At 34.1% G+C, this 23,835-nt stretch overlaps 1 protein-coding gene across 6 annotated transcripts; it reads right to left on the bottom strand.

The window, feature by feature from the left end:
• Positions 1 to 15,685, bottom strand: LOC149771445 (growth arrest and DNA damage-inducible protein GADD45 alpha-like). 6 transcript variants are annotated; one of them, XM_089948447.1, is made up of 5 exons: positions 15,555 to 15,685; positions 11,656 to 11,760; positions 9,274 to 9,415; positions 7,634 to 7,892; positions 1 to 6,745 (listed from the first exon to the last, which is right to left on the bottom strand). In XM_089948447.1, exons 1-4 carry the CDS (start codon positions 15,596 to 15,598, stop codon positions 7,653 to 7,655), a joined length of 531 nt encoding a protein of 176 aa, XP_089804573.1. In that variant the 5' UTR covers positions 15,599 to 15,685; the 3' UTR covers positions 1 to 6,745; positions 7,634 to 7,652. The 6 variants fall into 6 exon arrangements, with proteins under 6 accessions (XP_089804573.1, XP_089804577.1, XP_089804576.1 ...); XM_089948451.1 differs by lacking the exon at positions 15,555 to 15,685 and adding an exon at positions 14,859 to 14,878; XM_089948450.1 differs by lacking the exon at positions 15,555 to 15,685 and adding an exon at positions 14,574 to 14,708.
• Positions 15,686 to 23,835: the final 8,150 nt, after the last annotated feature.

A 23,835-nucleotide genomic window follows, 5' to 3' on the forward strand; every position in this document is an offset into this window, starting at 1 on the left:
TAAGATGTCAAATTTCTTTTTCTTTTAAGCTCAGAATAGTTGGCTAGCTAAATCTTAGATAATTTCAACTATTTACCATTTATGTTCTGCAGTGTTTTGTGTACATATGCACAGTAGATCTATCTAACATAATACAATAAATACAGTATGATGGATGTCCGAGGCTATTTGCACAGCCGCCAAGCACCTTAACTGGGAAAGACTATTCGCATGGCAGCTGCACATACAATTTACATGTGATTTATGTAAAGCTATTCATATCTGACATCCATCTGTGCAACTTATTATGTTTAATTCCATATCTGCAAGTCACTGTTGTTAAAACTTGTAAAGTGCTGTACTCCTTCACATGCGTCAGAAAAATAAATTTTCAAATAATGAGTGAATCTCGTCGGTGAAGAATCCCAGTATTGTTACCATATTGACAAATAACGGTATCATGTTAATGAAGATTAAGAGATGTAAAAACATTAATTTTGTGGTACTGCTTGCAGTGTTGGTTTAGCAGCACATGTCCCATTAGCTATTTTATGAATTAAAAAAAACCAAGAATTAAAAATCTGTAACACCACGACTCTATACGGTATATTCATCACAGTAATTAGTTAAACTGATTGTTTGTCTTATTTGTAATTGCTTTTTGCGATTAGAATGAGGAAATAAAAAAAAAAAATGAAATAAGTGTGCTTGTGCGAAAATATCGGTTCCGATAAAAATACTTCATATGGCACTACTTTTTGGCATATTAGGATCAATGACTACATTTGACTACACCCTTCTTAACTGATCTCACTATTTTTAATTCATAACATCAATAATTATAACGTCACTTAGTAAAAATACAAGCATAATTTATATTATAGTACCCTCAGGCAAAGTAAGCATAACGAATTTATAATACTTTCTGGTAAATTAGGCATAATGACTACATTTCTTTAATCCCTCCTTAATTGATCCTCTTTGTCTGAACATCAAAATCAAATAGCTTAATGTATATCTATATTGTGAACTTCATTTTTGTCAGTGATTGAGGGTATTGCCTATCTGATTTTTGTCATAATTTCTGTAATGATTCTAAGAAGTAAACATGACATTTGCTTAGATCTGACTTCCAAACCTGGGTTTCTCCCTAGGAGAGTTTTATTGTCTTAGGTCAAGTGAAATTAGTATATATTGAATTTAGTAAACAATTATTCATTCAGGTTATATGATCAGTCTGCGGAATCACTTGCTCAGATATAATTTGAGAGGAATTATTTATTCATTTGAATTACAAAGTGCTCATTGACTTTTTGGAATAAAACACTATATTGGAATTTCACTGAGTTCATTCAAAGACACTCTGGAGTATATCATAGTGGTAACCAAAGATATTCAAGACTATTGGTACATAAGGACATTCAAGTTTAACTGAAATCCATTTGGTACATTTTATTTCTTTGTACTTATGAGAGAACATTTAGGACCATTTGTGATTTAATTCACAATTCTTTAAGTCTTTAAAATTTTCACTTTGTATTCTAGGGAAAACAATTATTTGTTAAATTTACTAAACATTTTGGTTTTGTTTCTTTCTGTTATATAGTATAAATACCAAACAGTCAAAACAAATATAATATTGGGTAAGTCAAGAAAGAACTGCAAGAGGTCAATTTACATTCCTGGACGAGAGTTGATTAAAACTAGAGATCACCTGAAATGAATATCAGCTAAAACAAAGTAAACACTGTTGAATAGTAGGATTCGATTGCTGCAGTTGTTTCAATGAATGAAAGGAAATATCATCAATTAACTTTATCTAAATTTGAACTTGTAAACTTTAAAAACTGAGACTTAGAAAGGATCCGAATCTTTGAGACAACATTTCATGACACCAGCATGAAATATTCATCTCCATCTACAAATGCTCTTACACAAATCTATGAACAATTCAGTTTCCAGTAAAGTAATGGTCTGGTTGAGGTTTTGAATTTAATTTGTGATATTTTCACTCTAAAAATTATATAAACTGAAGGCCCAAGCCAAAAAGATCAAAACTTTTTGAGGGAGCTCATGTCAGTTTCTAATTACTAAATATGTCTGGGAATGTTTCATGAATTGGGGTCTTTTAGACCTCTACTGCAAATGCAGCATGGATGACTTTATTTATGTCCATCCATGTTTTAAACTACAGTATTATTCTATTTGTCAATGACAGCTTATTTTTAAATACATTCATGTTACTGATATTAGTTGGTTATTACACTTTATCTAGGAAAGGTTTGAACCAGCGTGTTTTTTGTTTGGCAACACCAAGGCAAATAGGTATAACTCTCATCTGCTTCTTTTTTCCTTCCTTTTTTATATTATAAACAACAAATTATTTCAAATCATATAAATGAATTCATAAAAGTTGAAAATAAGGGATTAAAAACCATAAAAACACTTTTTATTTTTGAGATGTCAAATGTACAATATATAATGGAATGTAAAAAAAAGCAAATATTAGTGAAAAGAAAAATGCACATATTGAGTTAATACTGGCGATGGTGAGATTATCAAATACAGGCTTTATTAAAAGAAAATAATAATACAACTACACAATAATGTCATCAAACTGAAAACAATAAAACATCCATAACATATCTAAAGTTCTTAAATGTAAAGCATTGAAAGTATACAGAACCTGAATAAAGATCTGCAATCTACAGCATTGCCCCCTCCTAAAGAATAGAAAATCAAAATGAGTGAGCCCTTCTGTTATTGGTCTTCTCCTCCCTGAATGATGTTACAATTAACCCATGCACAGATTTATGGTCGTGAACTTTAACTGATTCCACATGGCAAAGTCATGTGGACTTCACCGAAGTTATAACTGACAGGGTTCTTTCTAAGGCTGTGGGATTCTTTACCTCTGATAATTAAATTTTAAAATGTTTCAGGAGAAAAGCACATACAGTATGTTGTTTTTTAATTAAATGCTATAAATACAAAATACAAATTTCAAAGAATTAGTGAAAAATGCCATTAATACAGGAGATTGTATAAATTAAAGCACAATAACATAAATGACAAATGTTTCAGGCACTTCAACACAACAATTCAGCCACTGTCAACTAATGTTTCAGGTACTTTGACACAACAATTTCAGCAAATGTTAACTCTATTTCACCAAACCTATCAAACCTGGTTCCAAATATTATTGAAGAATTTCAATTGTGGTATTGTTTATAGAAATAATTTTATCGGCAAAAAAATTCTATAAACTTAGACACAATTTTTACAATAAATACATGTAAGTTCTTTTGAATCGAAATCAGTATTACAAAAAAAAGACAATTACTTGCAAACATATTACTACAACTGTGCAAAAAAATTATGATCCTTAATTACAACATTGCAAAGTTTTTGACAGCCTACAAATGTGCATTGTCTCTAATGCATCAAATCAAATATTTACTTAGTTATTATCTCTTTGTCCACTCACAACTCATTATAACATTATAATTCTTCTTGATAAATTTTCTTGTTGTAAATTACAAAACTGTTCATTCTGATTCCTAAGGTTTTTTTGCTATGAACTGCTTTATTTAACCCTTTACCTCATAGAGCATAGAGACAAAGTGCAGCGCACTATAAATAGAACACCTGTTACCTAGTCGACAACATATGCATAGGCCTGCCTGTGAACTGTTAAACAATGTAGTGTATGTTATGTTTAACAGCAATTTTAACCATTTTACATTTTTGGTACACATCTATTAATATGTGGAAAAATTTAAGACTAAAGTCCGATTGTTATAGCTGTGTAATTATTTTTCATGGAAGAATTTTTTATGTGCTTTAAAATCTTGAGAGAACTCGTTCACCGCCATGTCAGTGAGGCTGCATGATCAACCGTAGCTGCCATTTCCCATACTCGAAATTTACATGTTTTTCGTCTGCGTCTACATCACTAAGTCATCTGAATTTGATAATTTATAAAAACTAATTGCTGCCTACATCAATATCAGAGCCTTTACCTAAGTTATTGAATCTTTCATAGTTGTGATTCTAATTGTGAAAACTTCATAACTACTGAATGAAATCCGCGACCACCACTTTGGAGAGTGGAGATTACAACCCAGTTACTTTAAATACTTTAAATAGCAGATATCGACCAGTGCATAAACAGCACATAATTGTCATTCGCAGAAATGAATGTAGTATCTAATAGGGGGTTTTCCCCAAAGGTGGCGCTACGAAAACCAGCTCAAAATGGCTGATGTTTACAGCAGGTGTCAAAAGGCGCTTCCATGCCAATGGAGTAGAGGTGACAAAATGCGCTTCCATGCCAATGGAGTAGAGGCGTCCAAAGACGTTTGCATGAGGTAAAGGGTTAAACGTATGCATTTTGTATTCATCGTTTTAAAAATCTTGGTTTGCATTTTAGTGCAAGAAGAACCATGTAACCCAAGCAAGTATCAATATTTAATAATCAGAGTTTGTCACCTTGGTTTTCTTTATAGAAAGAAGATAGTTCACAATTGATTATAGAGCATATGAATTGAGAACTATTTCTAAGTATGCTGAATTTCATTAATATCTGCAGCCCATGTTCATAATAAAATTCATTGGATATCTGAAGATATTCAATATGTTTCATTAAAATCTGACCGTAGAGTCATGCCAGGATCAGTCATCTGATGCAAGACAACCTCATCAATATGCCTGGATCTTGCTCATAATTACCATCTGGCCAACCAATTCCAGTCTATTTACAAATTTTACTCAAAATCAGATACAATCTGCTGAGTGGTAACATGTTCAGATTCTGGATTATATCACTGATACATGAACTTATTCAAGACTACTTGTACCTCGGAACATTGGAATTCATTTGGAACATTCCATAAGTTTGGCCTTGTGATAGAATGATTAGGATTATTTAGTATTTAATTCACAATACTGCAAGTTCCTCTTAAATTTTCACTTTGTAACCTAGAGAAATAAATTTATTTGTTGATTTTAATTAACTTGCTGGTTTCACTTCCTTCTGTTACTTAGTTAAAGACCATAGAGTTGTAACAATATCAAAAATGCTTAATACGAAGTCTCCTACTTGATCCGATATCTCTTTTATAATCATATAGAACAGTGTACTTGCTTTGTTATGTAAACTGTATTAAAAAAAGACAGGGAAAAATCCCAGATCTCTCAAAATGTACTACTACTTTTGAAGTAGGCCATATCATGTTAGATCTATAGGTTATACTTAAAATGTCAGCTTTGTGCAGCACAAAAAAATTAGGATTGTGAACTGCAATAATACTCAAAGTAACAAGAAGCTGTGTAAAAAGCAGTACATCAAAACATATAATGGCATACCCATCTTTTAACAATTACTTCAAAGTAAAGTATGTATATTAGTTATTAAATAAAACATAAATATTGCACTTAAAATGGAAAATACTATGCATAGAAAAACATGTTGCATAACTCCTTAAAAAGGGCTAATTTTGCATCAATATTACTAATAACATGTAAAAGGACAATGACAGTGTATAATGGCATAATAAGAGAGTAATTTTCTTCTTAATGCTTTACTCAGTATAATTACTCCAATGTATGCAGTGATCCATCTAGATAGAAACAGAGTGGCTTCCACCTTCAGTGCTCTATCCTCTGCCCTCACTATCCTTCTAGAATCTGCACATCTGACCTCCTCTCTCCCAACCATTAAAAACATGTTCATAGATCTGCATTGTTTTCTATTTATTCCACTTGTTTTTCTGTTTATTTAATGCAGAATAAACTTATGAATGTGCTTTTGTCTGTTTCCACTTCCCAAAACCTTAAATGCTAAATTTCATTACTGCTATTGTCTTTTTTTGCCCCCAATATTAAATGCCCTTTGTTGCAATAAAATGCCCCTTCAAATCCTGGCTATAACAAATTCCTAGCTGGAATACTGCATATACATACAAAAACTGAGATAATTACAAATGTTCATTATATAGCTGTTTGACAAATGTAAAGAAATAAAAACCCGTTGTTTTATATATATATATATATATATATGTATGTATGTATGTAATAAATGATGGATGAAAACAAATATTGCACTTATTACACTTGACAAATGCATATCAACAGTTCTTCAGTAAAATCAGATAACTAACTAAGGCTGATGGAATAAATTAAAAAATCAAAAGAAACCACTAAGCACATACTACATTGAAATGTTTACAATTGACGGTGATGGCAACAGAAACAAGATGCTCACAAATTGCTAGCATATGAAATGTCAGTTTGGGATACAAAATTCTCACACATACTGAAACTATGTAAGGAAAGCATAGTTATAAGACATAGTTGTTCCTTTGTATGTATGTATGTATGTATGTATGTATGTATGTATGTATGTATGTATGATTATTAAATTATATACCAATATGAATGAAAACATGTTATAAAATATCAAATACACATTTGATTATTTAATTATTCTTCTCATCACATTGTTCAGACAGCTCTTAGCTTAAATTAATCAGCCATCTACATCAACAGTTAATCAGATACAGCAGCTGTCCATTTTTATGAGCATGGTTCTCTACTGGAATGTAGCAATATCAGAATTGGGACTGTTGTCGTTAGAAAATTGTCTTTCTATTGTGCAATCCAAAAGGACAGTTAAGTCTGTAATTCTTCAGCCAGGTCAGATTTCGCACTGGACTCTAGCAACATACCAAACGATGCTCTGTTCTCTTTATATCATCAGTCTCACCTAAGGAGATAGATAAAAAAAAAAATGGCATGACTATCACATTTTAATAGCGTGTACCACACAAATGATTCATGAGTAGCACTCGCTACTGCAGAAACCTGTACACCAGTGATTTAAAAAAATACTTTGAAAAGTTGGTATTGCTGGTAAATAGATCTGGGTCCATACAATTTATAAGAAATCAGAGATACAATGAACAGTATAGACTTTGATCTGGCCTGAGTATTATACATCAAAATATCTGAAACTGTGTTGTTTGCAGCTGGCATTACAATTTAAGCCAACAAAATATGGCAGCTTGAACAGAAAACACAAGTATTACAACAGACATTATACTGTGATCATTCCAACACGTGCTTGTGATTAATCGTAATTTAATATATTCTGTACTTAGATTTATTAATGGAATTTACTTTAGTCTCATTAACATCATTTAAAAATGTCAATATTAAAACTGTATAGCTTGATGCACATGAAAACAAGTTTTAAACTGAATTCTTGTTAATTGTGATGATAAAAACAAAATCTATGAAATATTAAGTCTCAGACAAATATAAATATTAATAATTCAAAAAGATGACTATTTAGTATTTTAATAGTGTATAAATAACAGATTTTTTCCCATTTTTTCAACGAACATAATCTGATCAAAAGTAATTTTTAAGCATTATTTGCAATATATAATGTAAATAAATATTCTATTTGCTGTTATTATTATGTTATCTACTACCAGATTATGCTTCAGAGAATGAACAAGCCGACAACTAGATATCCTCTTTTTACAATTACACACTGGTACATAAATCAGACCGTGATAATTAGACACCAGTGTTGCATCTGCAACAATGGTGTGATGAATAAGAAATAAATTAATTATTGTAAATTTACCTTTATTCTTACATCTGGATTACTCTGGAATATCGATAGCTGGATATGGAAAAACCTTGCAATAGACAATGGTGTCATGGTAAGTGACTATAAAGTCATCTTCAGAACTCAGGGCACTAGGCTTGTGAATGAGGAGGCAACTGAATTCTGTCGAATCCGCATCTGGCAAACATGTTTTTCTGGAGATATCATGATCAGATGTCACTTGATAATTGCAGAAGTTATGGATGACCTTCAGAATTCTTTGAGGATTATTCACCTATAGAGAGAAAAAAGATTTACTTTTATATTGATTTCAGCTGTTTTGAAACATGTGACTTTGTGGTGTAGCTGTTTTCAAACAATGGAATAATGCATCACTTGAAAAGTTGTTGTTAAATACTGGCTTCAGTGGAGCAAATGTTTACATTTGTGTGCACATCATATCTGATCACTATATTAAAATTTAAAAAGACCCACAGATAAGCTGTTAGACATATTGCAATGAAAGTAACAAGATGTCAAGGGATAATACAATATATCGCTCATAAGTCGAGTTCAACTGCACATTTTGCACTGACCCACGTCTGCCATCACATAATACTCTGGCAGATCTGGGTCTGTGCAGTTTGTTAGGAGTAATCAGTAGAACAAGCAACATAGACCCTGGTCTGCGGGCACATTATGCTATGGCAAATCAGTGTATTTGTTGTTTGCAGTTTAACTCAAGACAGTACATATACAACTTAGAGCTGATTCTTGGTTCAAAATTAATCTCACACACGGCCACAGAAATATAAAGAAAATGAATCGGATGAATAAATTCACGAAGTAGTGTTGCACCTTGAGCACGGAATTGTGGGTTTCCTATAATTGTTTGCCCCATGTCCCCCAAATCTTGACCTTCTGTTGCCCTCGGTAGTTCTTTTTTTGACAGGAAGAAATAAAAAATACCTAAAGAACTTAACTTTATCCATCCATGCTTATATTGGCACCAGCAATGGTCAAAAATATGAAGGTGATAAAAAACTGAAAGATGGGAATTAATTTCTATTTTAAAACAATATTTTTTGGCAATCATAACATTCAAGATTTGTTGTAGTCTGCTGTGATGTAAAGTCTTTGATGGACACTACTGTAACATTTTCAAGGTTTCATTTATTTAAAGGCTGAATTGGTAACAAAAAAGGAAAGAATTTATGAAAATATATATACACAAATTGTCACTTAATGAATGAATTACAAATATGAAAACAAAACCAATGCAAAATGTAGAGAATTATTATAATAAATGCTGGTAGATAATGTGTAAATACTAACAAAAATGAGAGCATGATCCTGAATGGAAAATTCTATAGCACAGTGAACCTGATATATTTATGTGTAACTTAACCTTTTGATAAAATATTTATTACAAAATGTAAGTGTCCATGGAACAAATGACAGGACAGTGCAGTCTATATTTTTTAGAAGATGGTGACACAGTGTCCACAGCTCTTGGGATCCCAGGTGCAATGTGACATGAATTAATGCACTGGCCAGCTTTTCCCTGGTGATAACACAAATATGCCCCCAATATAATGAATAACCTTATTCAGTAGTGTGTAAGGAAGAAAACAAGATAAAAGAGAAATTATTTTCCAGATGGCCATTGAACATACCTGGATCATCCTTACATGATGCTCTCTGCAGTAAGCCTCAATTAACTTGGTCTGAGTGTGGCTGAAGACACCTGACGATGATGATGATGATGATGATGAAGCTGGTCCCGCAAGAACACAGATCATTACTTTCTCTGGATGTCTGTGACAAAATAATAAGCTCAATAGTTATTCCTGAAATTAAGCTTCTACAAAAAGTGGCAAACAGACATGTTTTTCCTGTTATCTTCAGCCCTACTTCGGTCTTCAGTAATGCATAACAAATTACAATATTTAGCTTCCTTGATCCTACTGATAAGTATGTTCCTGCAACTCCCAAAATTGTCCAACATGTTCCCACTCCACCTCACAAAAAAGTTTCAAAGTTCAATTAGCAAGCACAAACTTTTAATCATATTTTCTACATCCATGTAAACAGGTGCTTCAAATTACACAATTCATACATTTACTATATCTATATAAATACATGTACAGGTCAAGCATTTTTTCTACTAAAGGTCATATATATATATATATATATATATATATATATATATACACTAAGCAAATGAAAACAAATTCTGTCTCTATCAATGTTTTACAATTATTTAATGTTGCTGCATCAATAACAAATGGGCATTTGTTTGGTCCTTCAAAGAGCACCTTTAGTGGTGCCTTCAATAACACATGAACCTTCATCAAAGCAAGCCAAAGATCTTTGATCAATGAAAGTTGGCAACAAACTTTAAATAAAGCACTGTTTCATTTTTTGTAGTGATTGGAACATATTTTTGTGCCGTGCAAATTTCCTGTTTGCAACAAAAAAGTTCATGCTTACGATCGCTACAATGGCAGTTTAAAACCCCAATTAAATCCAATATTTTTAAACAATAAATATCTGGCCATCGAGTTAAATGAAGGTGGAACATCTTGCAAAAATGTGAAACTTTTTAATTTGTTTGTGTTTTCATCTCCCTATGAATAGCCTCATCTCCTTGGTAGCCTTGGCATCATGGTACAATGTGACCCTGTTATAATACGGTAGTTGGGAGCCGTAGAACCCAACCATGTTATAGACCAAACCATGCTATAAACAACCAGGTCAGTTAGCTAAAGAAAATGATGCAGGTACTTCCACAAAACTGGCTGGGGGCAGGGGTAGGTAATAAATGCAGGCACAAAGATATGTACTTCATTTGCACAGTTACCATCTTAAATTGATGCATATTAAATGAGAAACACACCTGTAGTGAAAACTGAGAAGGCATATATAATATTTTACTTTATTCAGAGAACCACACATTGGTACATACACATGCATATTGTTCATATATGCATGTCTAATGTATAGCATGAATTGAGTATCAACACCATGTACTCACCCGCAAATCTCATCACATACCTTGAATCCACAATACAAGTAATTCATCAAAAATATGGACACACAGATTTAAAATATTCAATAATTTTGACACATAGGTATGAATTCAGTGGAAAATAATAGCACAATAACATAACGAATGATGAAGCATATTTACTTTTCAGTATGTCCCAAGTAGGTAAAAGTTAGTTTGCAATTCAAACCGCCATTGGTAGCGTTGGTAAGCATAGACTTTTTTTCTGCTAAAAGGAAACTTTCATAGCACAGTAATCATGTTCCATTCAAGTTGGAAAATGAAACAATCCATCAGATAAGTCACCGCTAAAAGACAGCTTTGGAGAACCAAACTAATGCCCCTTTCTTATTGTGGTGGTAACATCAAATAATTGTGTTGCATGACTAAGCCTGGGTTTTTTTTCCATTTGCTTAGTAGGTTTTCATTAAGATTAAATTCATTCATCATCAGCCAACCCCCTTCTCATAAATTAACTTCAATTTCAATCACATGTATTGGCTGATAATATAAAAAAATATTAGCATTTTGAGGCAATGGTAAGTGTGGGATAACCATGTTTTGCCATTAATAAAATTTTTGACATTTAAAACTATTATACCTTATTTAACCATAAAAGTAAGTCCAATTGAATGATGCAGCACACAAATATTTTACATTGTTGTCATGGTTGTTAGAGTAATAAAATCTCAAAAGAGAGTAACAAAACTTCATAAAAAGCAGCCTGTATCAAATATCTGCAGCAAATTGTTTCCATGTCTTAAAAGTAATGCTGTTTCTATTTCTTACGCAAGCTAAAAAAATTACGTTTTTCTTGCTGCAAGTATAACTTCTATAGGCATACGCAATAAAAACTGTCTCTGACATGATTGGAAATCTTTTATTTTTTTAAGTGTAAATATTCACATTATTTTTTTTAACATCTAAATATATATGAATTTTAAAAAATATGAAAATATTTCACCAATAATAATTTGCACACACAGGTATATAATAAGGTGTGTATTACCTGTTAAGCTCGTAAGCACACTCTACTGCACCATAGACAAAACGGTTCTCTTGCAATGCTTGAAGAAGTAATGCACGGAAAGCACGGCCAACATTCATTGGTCGCCTGGAATAATACAAATAATATTAATAACAAAAAAATCAAATAATGTCAATGTATAAAAAAACTTAATCATTCTTAAATATATGTGTGTGTGTATGTGTGATTAAGATTTTTAACGTAGCTTTAACAATTTTTCAGTCATATCACTATGCTATGTGCAGTGTGGCAGTTTATAGTGATGTCTAGCACTGGGGCATCATGCTGCAGACTTGGAATCAATTTATTCCTGACAAATGTGGTGAAACAGTCTTTAAAATCTGAGGAAAATTCATTAACTTTTTCCTTAAATACAAAAGAAGACAAATCACAGCAAAATGCAAGAAACAATGTAACTGCTTTTTAAAAATCCTAACTGTCTACATCTGCAGCTTCGAGGTCAATCATACATCTCATATCTCAAATGTATGTGAAGACTTTTCCTATTTACGAAACAAGACTGAAAAGTTATGAATGATCAATCTATTTTTTTTATTATATTTGTAACATCTCTATCAATCATCTGTCAATCAAAATGCAGAAATAGCCATGGTGATCTTGATAGATTGGGTTTCTTTTATGCTGAGAATTTTTGGCAAACAAAATTGCATGCTTTTTCTGTAAATTACTGCATCAACATACATCTGAGCAATTCTTGTGTCCAACATAAATAGCAGAGGAAGTTCTGAATTAAAAAAATTCTTAATTAAGGGTAGTTGATCAAGCATTTGTACTAACTTGCAATTACAATGCTGTATTCTAGTTACTCAGTTTAAATTCATTACAATGTATAGCTTCTGTTGTTCTCTTTTAAGTCATATTGCCAAAATACACTGAATATGATACTTTTTAAACATGCACCAAATGTGTTTATAGATTTAATTCAGAAAATTTTCTGCTTGAAAATAAAGTTTTGCTTAAAAAGAATGTTAAATGCAAATATACATATATCGCGTGTCTCGCTTTGCTCCCAACTCTCCCTGTTCAGGTCCCACTTTTCCCTTCTCTGTCCAAAAGGAGAAGTCACTTCTCACTAAATGTCAACTCTAGCTTGACCCCTGCCTGAGCCATTTTTGATTTATACATGAATTTAGAATAAAATTGATTTTTATTACCAAATTAAATATTCAAATTTCATAAAACCTTTTGCTAACACTGATGATACATCCAGACTTAGTCAGACATTGCTTACACTAGTCCTACAATGTAAGACGCCTTGCTTGATATTTACCAAATTAGTGCAACGTCTTACTGTGTAAGTAAAAGCCTTGTGTAGCATGTTCTGACGTCGACTAACACTGGAACATGAGGCCATATTTTCAGGAATATCTTACACACTTGGCAGAACATATTGATGCTTTTCCATAAAATAAAGTCATGTTGATTTAGGCCGACTTTACTTACTCTGTTGTCTTTTTTCTAATAAATTCAAATTCTAACACAAGCATACTAATATGTTTTCAAATTTGGATAAACTACATTACAGTGGGTTGAAATGTGATGGAAGCTGGGAAAGCTGAAATTGGTTAAAAGGATCACAAGTATATTAAATGAAATGAATCTATCTAAACACCATCGATATTATATTTTTATTCATTTTGTTAAAGAAACATACTTCAACATAATCCGATTCTGACATTCCTGGCTTCCAACACATTCCAACCAACTGAAATATATGTCACTGAACATGAAAATGCGTCCATTTGCTGGTGTCAGACTTTTAATCCATCAGGATAAAGACTGCAGCCAAGTAAGTATATCACTTAGACTGAAATTTGTAGAAGAGTGCCTATATGAGCTGCCAAGTGTAAGATATTCCTAAAAGTTTGGCCTCTTGTTCTATTTTCAGTCGACCTGAGAACACGCTACAGAAGGCCTTTATTTAGTAAGTTCTTTAGGTGTATTAAGAAAAATAGTAAAAACGTTTTTTCTATCAAGGCTAATTGCCAGTAAATCATTCCTGATTGAACATTAGAATTCATCTTGCCTTGATTTATTCCGAAATAAACATAATCCTGCCGAATCAAAGAAGATAAATTTGTGTTACTATAAACTGGTTCAACTGCACGTATTCTTGTACCTGAAAACCGAGTAGTAAATTATCAATCAAGAAATGTCTTAACAACACTCCTCAAAATATGAAAGGATTAATCATGTTCACAATCACTCATGTTCACAATCACTCCAAATAACAAATCAGGAAGTTTATACATAACCTGGTGATGAGATCTATTAATATGACATATGTAATGTTTAAAAGTTATGAATTTATTATATGATGTGCCGAGTTTGGTCAAAAAGTCGATATATATTTGGCGTGTAACATATTTTCGAGCCTTGTTAATGACGTCACGAACTATATGTACTACTTCCGTCATGCTGGCAATCACAAGCACTTGATTCTGTGGTGAGTGTACACATTAGTTTCCACAGAATTAAGTGCCTGTGCTGGCAATGCTTCTTCCAATTTGTATTACATGCTCGACCCACTTAATTCAAAACTGAATTTCTGGCAATGCGCATCAGCTAAAATTTTGAACAATATATTTAACAAAATCGTAAAATTTTTGCTCTTTTTAAAAATGTACGTGTTGAGGCATATTTGGCCGAATAATAGAATAAAATGCAATTTATACATGTTGTTGTGCCTTTACTCACCTAATAGAATTAAAATAATGTCAGACGCGAGATTTTGTAATTTTTTTTAAAAGAAAGCTTTTACATAAAAAAAACCAATAAATCGATGTAAGACGTTATGATATGAACAAGTGGGTATATTGCAAAAAGAGTCCTATTTTGATCTCAGGGGACTAATGTTAATTATAATTTCACCCGTTCACCTCAACTATTTTACGATTGTTGAGCTCGCATCCCATCTTCTGTTTTGACGCAGTGTCAATACATATTCCAGCAGGGGCACACTTGAGAGAACGCGTCAATCATGATGTAATATACACAAGAAGTTTACACTAGAGTCAACACCAATTAATACTATCCGACAACTGTCTGGAAAATCAAATCATTATCATTTGCAAATTGAGACAATGACACATTTCATTAAAAAAAAAAAAAAAAAATTTTCGCTAATTTTCTTTTTCCAACTAGTAAGTCCTTATAAGTCTTACTATATTTTCTCTATATGGCCAAATCCCCCCCCCCCCCTTCCAATAATAGGCACACAATCAGCTGCTCATTGTGAAATAGTCCGAGTTTCCTCTGAAATCGAGAGGAATATGACTTATTTTCTCAGAAATTGCGATCATAGCATTCGTCATATATCCAAATTATATGTACAACAAATTAGGAAATGTGTTTATTGTCGATATTACGTGACTATATGACCCCCTGCTGTCATTGACGTCGAGCTTGCGAGAGTTGTATAGTCATGTGACTCGCAATGCAAGTGGCCAGATCCAGGTCAAATTTCAGCAACTGCGTATTATCGTCTCGTCTGTCGGCTAATTGAAGACATGACGAATGGTTTGCTCACAATTTTTGAGAAAATAGATCATATTTCTATCGATGCACATTGGGGAGTGAGGGCACTTGCCCCAACTCACCCCTGCAGTGAATATATCATAATCGGATCTGGATGCTTTACTAAAGCAAATATTGTTTCAGATAAAATTAATGTTTGAATGGTATTATGTTTGTGAATAGCTGAAGTGGTCAAGTGCATCAAAAACTATGACTCCATGATACTTTAAATCTGTTCACAGGGCAAGCAAGGTTATATCAAGTGAAATCGAACGCTTTTGACCAAACACTACATCGAATTATGTTTCGGTGGCAGAAACACTATATGGTCTATTTATACTTACTTTTGTGATACACTCTGTTCGTTTTTTATTTCTGCCAATTTCATTTTCCTATAAAGAAACAAAAGAACGTGAACGTTGTCTGTTATGCTCTTTCCGATACTGAGTAAACGTGTTAGCGATCGTTTATAATGCGATTACAGACATATTTATATTGCAGATAGGCGGAGCATTTATCATTCTGTTCATTTTCATTGGTTAAAATTGTGTGTGTGTCTAATTTTAGACTACACACCACGCCCACGCTTACTCAGAGTGTTTGAACTTGAACAACAACAACAACAAGCAGAAATGCTGAGTGCAAACAATCCCAAACACCACCACAGATAGAGGGCAGGCAGGAGCATACCTAAATTCATCTCACTTAAAAATACAATAAATTACAAAAATAAGACAAATTACCAGAACCGATAAATGTATCGATTAACAACTTAGTACTTCTACCCCCACAAATGTATCAGCAATATGCCTACTTATCTCTCCATATATTTATTAAACCATCCTACTACAGGATCACTCTTCAAACATTTTTTTTTATAAAAAAAAAAAACAACCTTTCTATTTCTATGCAGTACCATTTTTTTAATCTCTGCACCCCCATACGATTAAGAAATAAGCTTCCGCAATTGATGTAGGAGGTTCCGGGTTTGAACCCCAGCCAAGCGATACCAAAGACTGATAAAAATGGTACTATTAGATGTCTCGTTGGGCGCTCTCCATTAAGAGGTTAGTGTTATGGCTGGTCGGCCTGGTGTCAGGATAATGTGACTGGGTGGGATATGCTACATCTCTGCAGCATGACGCCCCAATGCTAGACATCACTATAAACTGCCACATTGCAGACATCGTAACGACATGACTCAAGCTGTTAAAGCTGTGTAAAACACACACACACATTTAAGGTGGTCCAAAGCCCTGACCATCAGACCTGCTGCACAAAGTGGCAATTATTGAAAGGAGAGAAGTTCCCAGAATTTATATATGCCCCCACACCATCGCGAATATGAGGTGGTCAAAAGACCAGACCATGCAGTAATTACTGGAAGGAGAAAAGACTATCCATAGATACGCCCAACACCTTAACCAGTATGGGGCTGTCATAAGCCCAGACCATCAGGGCCCACCGCAAAATGCAGTAACTGATTTAATTAGGTACTAAATAATAACGAAACTCGCAATACCCATAAATGCCAATCCTAAAAATAATTGTGTTTTTCTAATAACCAACTTTATCATATTACCTCAACTATCAGTACATGCATATTTCAAATTTTGACATTATCCAGGTTACAAGACGACGAATTTGATACCTTTCGGCACAAAAACCTTATACCCTTGACCGGACGGAGACCCCAGGGACGACAGTGCACCTCTTGCCTGGCTCTTTGCATCATTTGCCTCGGCAGACACACAAGCAATAATTAACTATTGTCTAGCCCGTTTAATACAAACAACTGTATAATTTGTCAAGCTACTACGGACAAAATACTGGGTACAGCATGTTTACAGTGGATTAAACATTCAGGGCCGACAAGAGGGAGGAGGGGCAACTGGGGATATATCCCCGTGGCTCGGATCCGTAGGGGGCCCGGGCCGAGCAACACTTTTTTAAATTTTTATAAAAGAAAAGTTTTGTTTGAACAAGAACTAGGAGAGAATTGGGAGTTTCTTGCCCATGGGCCCGTGATCACTCTCTACGGCTTGTAGATATTTACTCTTCTCAACTCATGATTGCTCGCTCACTGAAATGTGGTTTTAATTAAAATGTGAAGTAATGTTTCGACGAGGTATCCGGTTACACAATAAGCCGGGGCCCCGAGTGGCCGAGGGGTTTAAAGCGCTCTCCGTTACGGATAACTGCCATCTCAACTCTGTCTGCGTGGGTTCGAGTCTAGGATTCGGACAATGTGGGTATGTGAAAAAGCTTCCAGTAGCTTCTCGTGGGTCGGTGGTTCTTCCCGGGGTTTTCCCGGGTTCTTCCTCCTCCATTAATACTGGCCGCCATGCTTAGCCTATCGTGTGCTGAAAAATGGCGTTAAACCCCACAACAACACAATAAGCCCATTACACTATCTTTTAGGCCATGAACAGGCTTGTTACTGCAGTGAGAAAAGATACTTCCTTATTGTTTATCTTATTTGTCAACAAAACATTCGTAATTGGAAGTCGGTGCCTAAGCTACTGAACGACTTAATCAAATATTATCTATGCCTTTTTCGCTGCTTGCCCGTCCTTTTTCCTCTTCGTCTGACTGTATGAATGTTTGTCCGAGTTTCGTCTGACCCATCCCACTCTGTTTTGATAGATACTTGGACAATTATGTTGCTGTGTACGTCATTCAAGCCTTATAGTCCAAGTTTCCTCTGACATTCCTATTCTGTTGTAGATATTTTAAAAATTATGTTGTGGGTGTAACATACGTCCAAGCATAACTTTCGAACCAAATATCTAAAACAGGATGAGAATATTTATTTATTTCACATAAATAAAAAAGAATCACATTTTAAGCAATCACACACACACACACACACACACACACACATATCACTATAAGGTATGTCATGTATCCAATCTGGGATACTATCTTCGAGGTCAAGGTCGGCTTGATAGGCCATATATCAGCCCCAGACCTATAATGATATACTGACTAGCGGTTTAGGAGATGATATCGCCTGTTCATTAAAACCTTACATAATCTGCAGACACTCTTTCCGCACACATCGGTGTATATTTTATACACTTATGCTGTTGGGCTAACGTCGGGTGACGTGTTCTATTGGTGATATGTACATGCTACTTCTGGATCAAATCCTATGTTTGACGACTTGTAAATTCACACGGAATAGCACAACCCTCTGTCATGTAGCAAATTTGAATTTCACGCTAGATATGCCATTACCAAATAACGGCAAGTGTCTAAAATCTACGCAGATGTGTTCCGAAAAGATTTGAATGTAGCAAAATCGCACATTTTAATGAACATGTGACATCAGACCCGTATATCGACAGCAGTGTCAACACAGGTGGGGGCTGGGGTGTATTACCGGACTAGCGGCGTAATATTTGAAATTTTCCATCACCCTTTATCTTCGGCTCCGCGAATTTAAACCCGTTTGAGATTAAGCAACGAAACTGGGTATGCCTATAAATCAACAATAGAAAGTTAAGGTTCAATATTCTACATTTTCCTTTACAGAAGTGCAATAAATAAGTTCCAAATAGTTTTACTAACTGGAGATTCATAGAATAAATGATTTACGAGTACATGTTCGATCCTCCTTACAAACAGTATATTTATCATAATCTCTGAAATGATTTTTCTTTGTTTTCAAAAAGTGGTTTATAGTTATATTTCTGTCAAGAAATAAAATAATAAAGCTAATTAGTTTGGTATCGTTTGTATAAAATTTAACAAAAACAAAAAGATTTGTCGATTTGTCTTCACTAATTACAAATTCAAACTACCTTGACCTTACTTTATGCTTGTTATTTAGCTTGTGCATCTCAGTTCTTAATTGGTCTTTATACATTGAGTTCTTATACTGTCTCTAAAAACAAATGTATTATTTTCTCTTACCCTCAGAAGTGAAGTTTAGTCGAACAATACAAGAAAACTATTTTCACTTTCCAGACCCCCCCCCCAAAAAAAAAACATTTTCTTTTCCAACTTCCATGTTATCTTTGAGATAACAGCACGATACTGCATAAACTTACCAGTTTGAATGTTTTGTTTTGTTTCATCAAAACCTAACAGATAAACTTGTGCATTATTATGATGTTGAATAAGTACAAGAACATTTATCCCATCTTACGTATAAATGGAGTAAGTTAACAAAACTGAAAAACATTTTGAGACAGGTATTGTTAAACAGTAGATATTTCATTTTTCATAGTGATAAAGCGTAAATAAAATTACGCCCACAACGTATCTCGTTTAATTTCAATTTTGTAATTAAAATAACTGTTTAACTCCAAATCATTCAAATATTTATTCATGAACCAATATGTGTCATTTACCATAAGGTCAAGTCAGTCATATCTAATTCCCATTCCTTACAAGACGATATTCCTATGTTACGTGTTTAGGCTCGTAAAAACAGTAACAAAAGAAAGCGTGAAAACAATAAGCGTTGAAAAATTTATCAAATAATGTATTTCCCTGGAAAAACTCTGTAAAAATGAAAAAATAAGAACTCTCGGTTTTAAGAATCAATTTAAAAAATAATCCACAAATTAAATTTTAAAAGTCCTAATAATGAAATGCTCTAATGAATTTAAGTTCGAGTCTCGACGAAGAATGCAAAATGGAAGGCGATGACTGTATACTGTAGTCAGTATATGGATTTGACTGATTGATTGATTGGATTTACGTCGCGTGCACCCAGAAGAGCATGTGCGACGGGTTTATTTCCGCACAGCGGGATGCTAAATGTTCCTGGGGGAAGGAATTACTGCTACATCCCACAGGCGTTTATGTGCTCAAGGAGCACTGCTAATTTAGCCGTCAGGTCGTATGGCTATATGTCTCTAACAACCTGAATGTAGGGTTTTCAAGAGTGGGAATGGGCCCAACACACACTCATGTTAACAATAAGTTGACTTCAGTCCGTATTTTCTGTACTAGGTGTCGACCCAAGCAGCATGTAACGCCCGTTGCGATTGGTCGCAACGATTACGTCACATAGGGACACCTAGCTTTAGGCGGGTGGAAATTGTTCCACATCTCCGCCGTTATACGATGTCCGAGAGAGGCAAGAGGGCAGGGAACTCGTTAAGCCTGCAGTGGATGTCGTGCACTCCCAAGAACGCCAGCCCGTACTTAGTCAAATTTAGTCTAGTTGTACCAGAGTATGTGTCTTGTATTTCCATTGCTACGATGGTTTTGAGTTTAGATTCTTGTTCCAGTTTGTTTCTATAATTGGTGACTCTAGTGTTGATCATAGGGATAGGGTATATCCAAGGGGCGGGGTCAGGGGAGTGAGTGTACTCTTCTTGTAGATCAAGTATTGGCAGCTTTTCCCTGACTTCTAGGATTTGTTTGCCACCGGATGGGTTAGGAACTAGTTTGCGGCTAAACGGTTTGTTGCATTTGCCAATGGTTACTTTTGTAGCATGCGAGTCGGGGTGATTTGTTAATCGATTGGAGTATCGGAGGAGCATTTCCTGTCTTCTTATTTCTAATGGCAGCTCACCGGTGAAGACTTGAAGTTCGTCCAGTGGTGTCGATGGTAGGGTGCCAGTGCAAATGTTTACAGTCCTTTGTGAACCACATAAAATAATATTCCGGTGTTTGAATTCCAAATAAATTTTAAATAAATGCCTTTGTCCAATAATTTTGTATGAGCACTCAACTACTTCCAGGAAAAAGAATTAATCTTTTAGAATCCAAATAATTCGAATAAGAATTAAAATGTAATTCCCAAACTGGTCACAAACACACACTTTCCAGTGTAAAGAAAAAGCCCCAACTGAGAAATATCTCTATAAACAAAGATTATACAGTAACTTGAAACGCAAAACAGATTCCCGGATGTGGGTCAACTCTCCCTAATTTTCGAAAAGTATTTACGTCAAAAAGCACGTAGTCCCAGTATGATTTTGACAAAAACCAATCATTTTACTCTAAGAATAAGAGAAAAATAAAAAGTTGTTTACTTGTCTCAGTGATTTCTGAAATCAAGGTCGGGAACTAGGTCAGCTTTAGGTGTTTACAACTGAAGAGTCATGGTCAAACTATTTTCTGACCAAAAATATCGAGCTCCTAGTATACAAAACTACATTGTATTGACGTATAATGAAATTAAAAATAAAAAGATTTTAAGGCTTACAAACAAGGAAATTAAATCAAATATACATAACACTATGAGAATGCTTCAAGTAACCCTCTCAGTTTTGCAGCCTCAGATAAGCTAGACAAATTATTAACTCAGTTCATATTATATATGGGGTGGAAGATTAGCATGCTGAAAGACGATGAATGAAATCTGGCAAAATGAATTTTTTTTTTATCAAAGTAACTTATAAAGGATAATTTTTATTATTCTCCACCAGCCAACCAGTTTCTTACTTTCTTAAACTTATTTTGATAATTACGGTCGACCATATCCTTGAAATTCAAGGACAGGTTTTCTCCAAGTAATCAAAATTTTAACGATGACCATTTGCTATAAATTTCTGGGGAAACATTTTTCATTTAAAATTAGTTTCTATTTCCGTTCACAATAGCTCTTTGATTTAGACAGTGCAGTACATGCCTGATGCCAAGGCAAGGTCTCTAAACAGCTGCAGGGTTGTCTAGAAGGACAACGAAGAACAATCTAATATTAGAAAAACATTAGCATCATAATGCCCGTACTTAAGATATATATATATATATATATATATATATATATATATATATATATATATATATATATATATATATATATATATAATTTTAAAAAAAATGCATCTAGTAATTATATTATTTTGGGGTTCAGTGCATACAGTTAATTTCCTATTATAAATAAGCGGGGTGCAATAGGGTCTTCCTGTTGGCACCCCCTCTTTCTCTCTGTTAAAAATGGAGATATATGTCCCTTATTATTGACACAACTACATTTTCTTGATCTGTTACAAAATGACACGAACCAGTGTCAAATGGACTCTCCAAAGTTAACAGATTTCTGATAGTTTTTCAAAAAGTCTCACTAAAATGAGTTAAAAAACTTGAAAAAAGTATATCAATTAAGAGAACGCCCGATCCATTTTTCCCTCACGATGGTGCGTCAGGTCGAACATAATGTAATTTCACCAATAAATCTTCCATTCATCATATCGTTATTTTACTGTCTCTAATAACAAAAGAGATAATAAAAAATCAACAACCAACCATTTTCTGCATAATGCTATTTCCGTTAGGGCAATGGAATTTGGTTATTTTCATGTCTGCTTAGTAATTTTGCACCTCTGTCCTAAAGTGTACAGTAAGATTTCATTATTGTTAACTTTTTTTGACCTGAACACGATTTGCGGGGTACGAAAAAACCCTAACGTTACTTGTTTGCTCTCTCTCTCTCTCTCTCTCTCTCTCGTAACTTGATTGTAAATTGATACTGGGGTCATACTCTACATGGCCGAACAAACCAGGGTCATAACGGTAGTAATGACGTCAAAGCAAGCATTTTTGTGGAGCTAGCAGGGAAAGTGAGAAGTAAAGAACATAATTTGTGTGTCTAGAAAGAACTCTGTTTTGGCGAAACATAAAACTTAAAAATAAAACGTGAAGCTGACCTCGCTTCCACTCCCCCTTTACTGAAAACGGATAGGTGACTGCCGTGTGAAGATGGGAAGTTGGTGTATATTGAATGTATACAGGCTGAAGGACTTTTACCTTCGAATGTGCACGTATGTCCTGGGGGTGGGGGGACGGGGGAAAGGTATCGATATTATTTTACGATGATAACAAACACGAAACGAGAGAGAGAGAGAGAGAGAGAGAGAGAGAGAGAGAGAGAGAGAGAGATATGTAACTTAGATTGCACTGATAGGAAACGTTTATCATAAGAATGGAGAGGTGCAAGGGAAATCGCGAGAATCAGCATGCTTTCGCAACATAACCAATGTTACCTGTCCCGATTTTATTTTTGATCAACGAGTTCATACAATAAAATTCAGAGTTCCGTTGAATTTATCAATATTTTATAGGTTAACATACATACATACATACATACATACATATACTAGTAAAGACTTATTCGTTTTAAATAAGCAGTACTTTTGCATGAAGGAGTGAGACGATATCTACATATACATTATTCGAATAGCTATTTAAAGTATCACCGAAATGCTCGTTTGACGTACAAATATACTGCCTTTGGATTTTGCAGGCATGTCATAATTCATACATCAGGTGGGTCAAGTTTCACATAATAATGAAAACCCCGTTACATTCGTTGTTCCATTGCAAGTAATATTTAATGTGGAAAGAAACGCGTATCGAAAGCATAACCTTGCAACAAAAACAATCTGCAGCTCTCGTTTAGTGTTTGTGTCATGCAATATTTAGCTATATTCAACTATTATAAAGTTAAAATCAATCAGGCAACAACAAAGTCAGCTTACAACAGTCTTCTTTCGTTCATTTGTGCATTTTGTTCTCCCTCATTAGCTCATCCAAACTTAATTGCTGGAAACCTTTCGGATAACATACCAGTCAAACTGTTGATTCTAAATTTAGAACATACTATCTGCGATATCTAATAATAGAACGAGTCATTATAGATTTACATACCTTTGTCATGAT

Source organism: Sinohyriopsis cumingii, unplaced genomic scaffold (genome assembly GCF_028554795.1).
Source record: "Sinohyriopsis cumingii isolate HCF-2022 unplaced genomic scaffold, ASM2855479v2 utg001851l, whole genome shotgun sequence".
Lineage (NCBI taxonomy): Eukaryota > Metazoa > Mollusca > Bivalvia > Unionida > Unionidae > Sinohyriopsis > Sinohyriopsis cumingii.

Bases quoted from the DNA above. Each gene is read 5' to 3' on its own strand.
- LOC149771445 (XM_089948446.1), bottom strand. From the start codon at position 13,422: ATGTTCAGTGACATATATTTCAGTTGGTTGGAATGTGTTGGAAGCCAG. The intron at 9,416-11,655 runs GTAATACACACC...ATTTTGTCACAG, and splicing joins TGTGCTTACGAGCTTAACAG to ACATCCAGAGAAAGTAATGA. The intron at 7,893-9,273 runs GTATGTTCAATG...TTCTCTCTATAG, and splicing joins ATCATGTAAGGATGATCCAG to GTGAATAATCCTCAAAGAAT.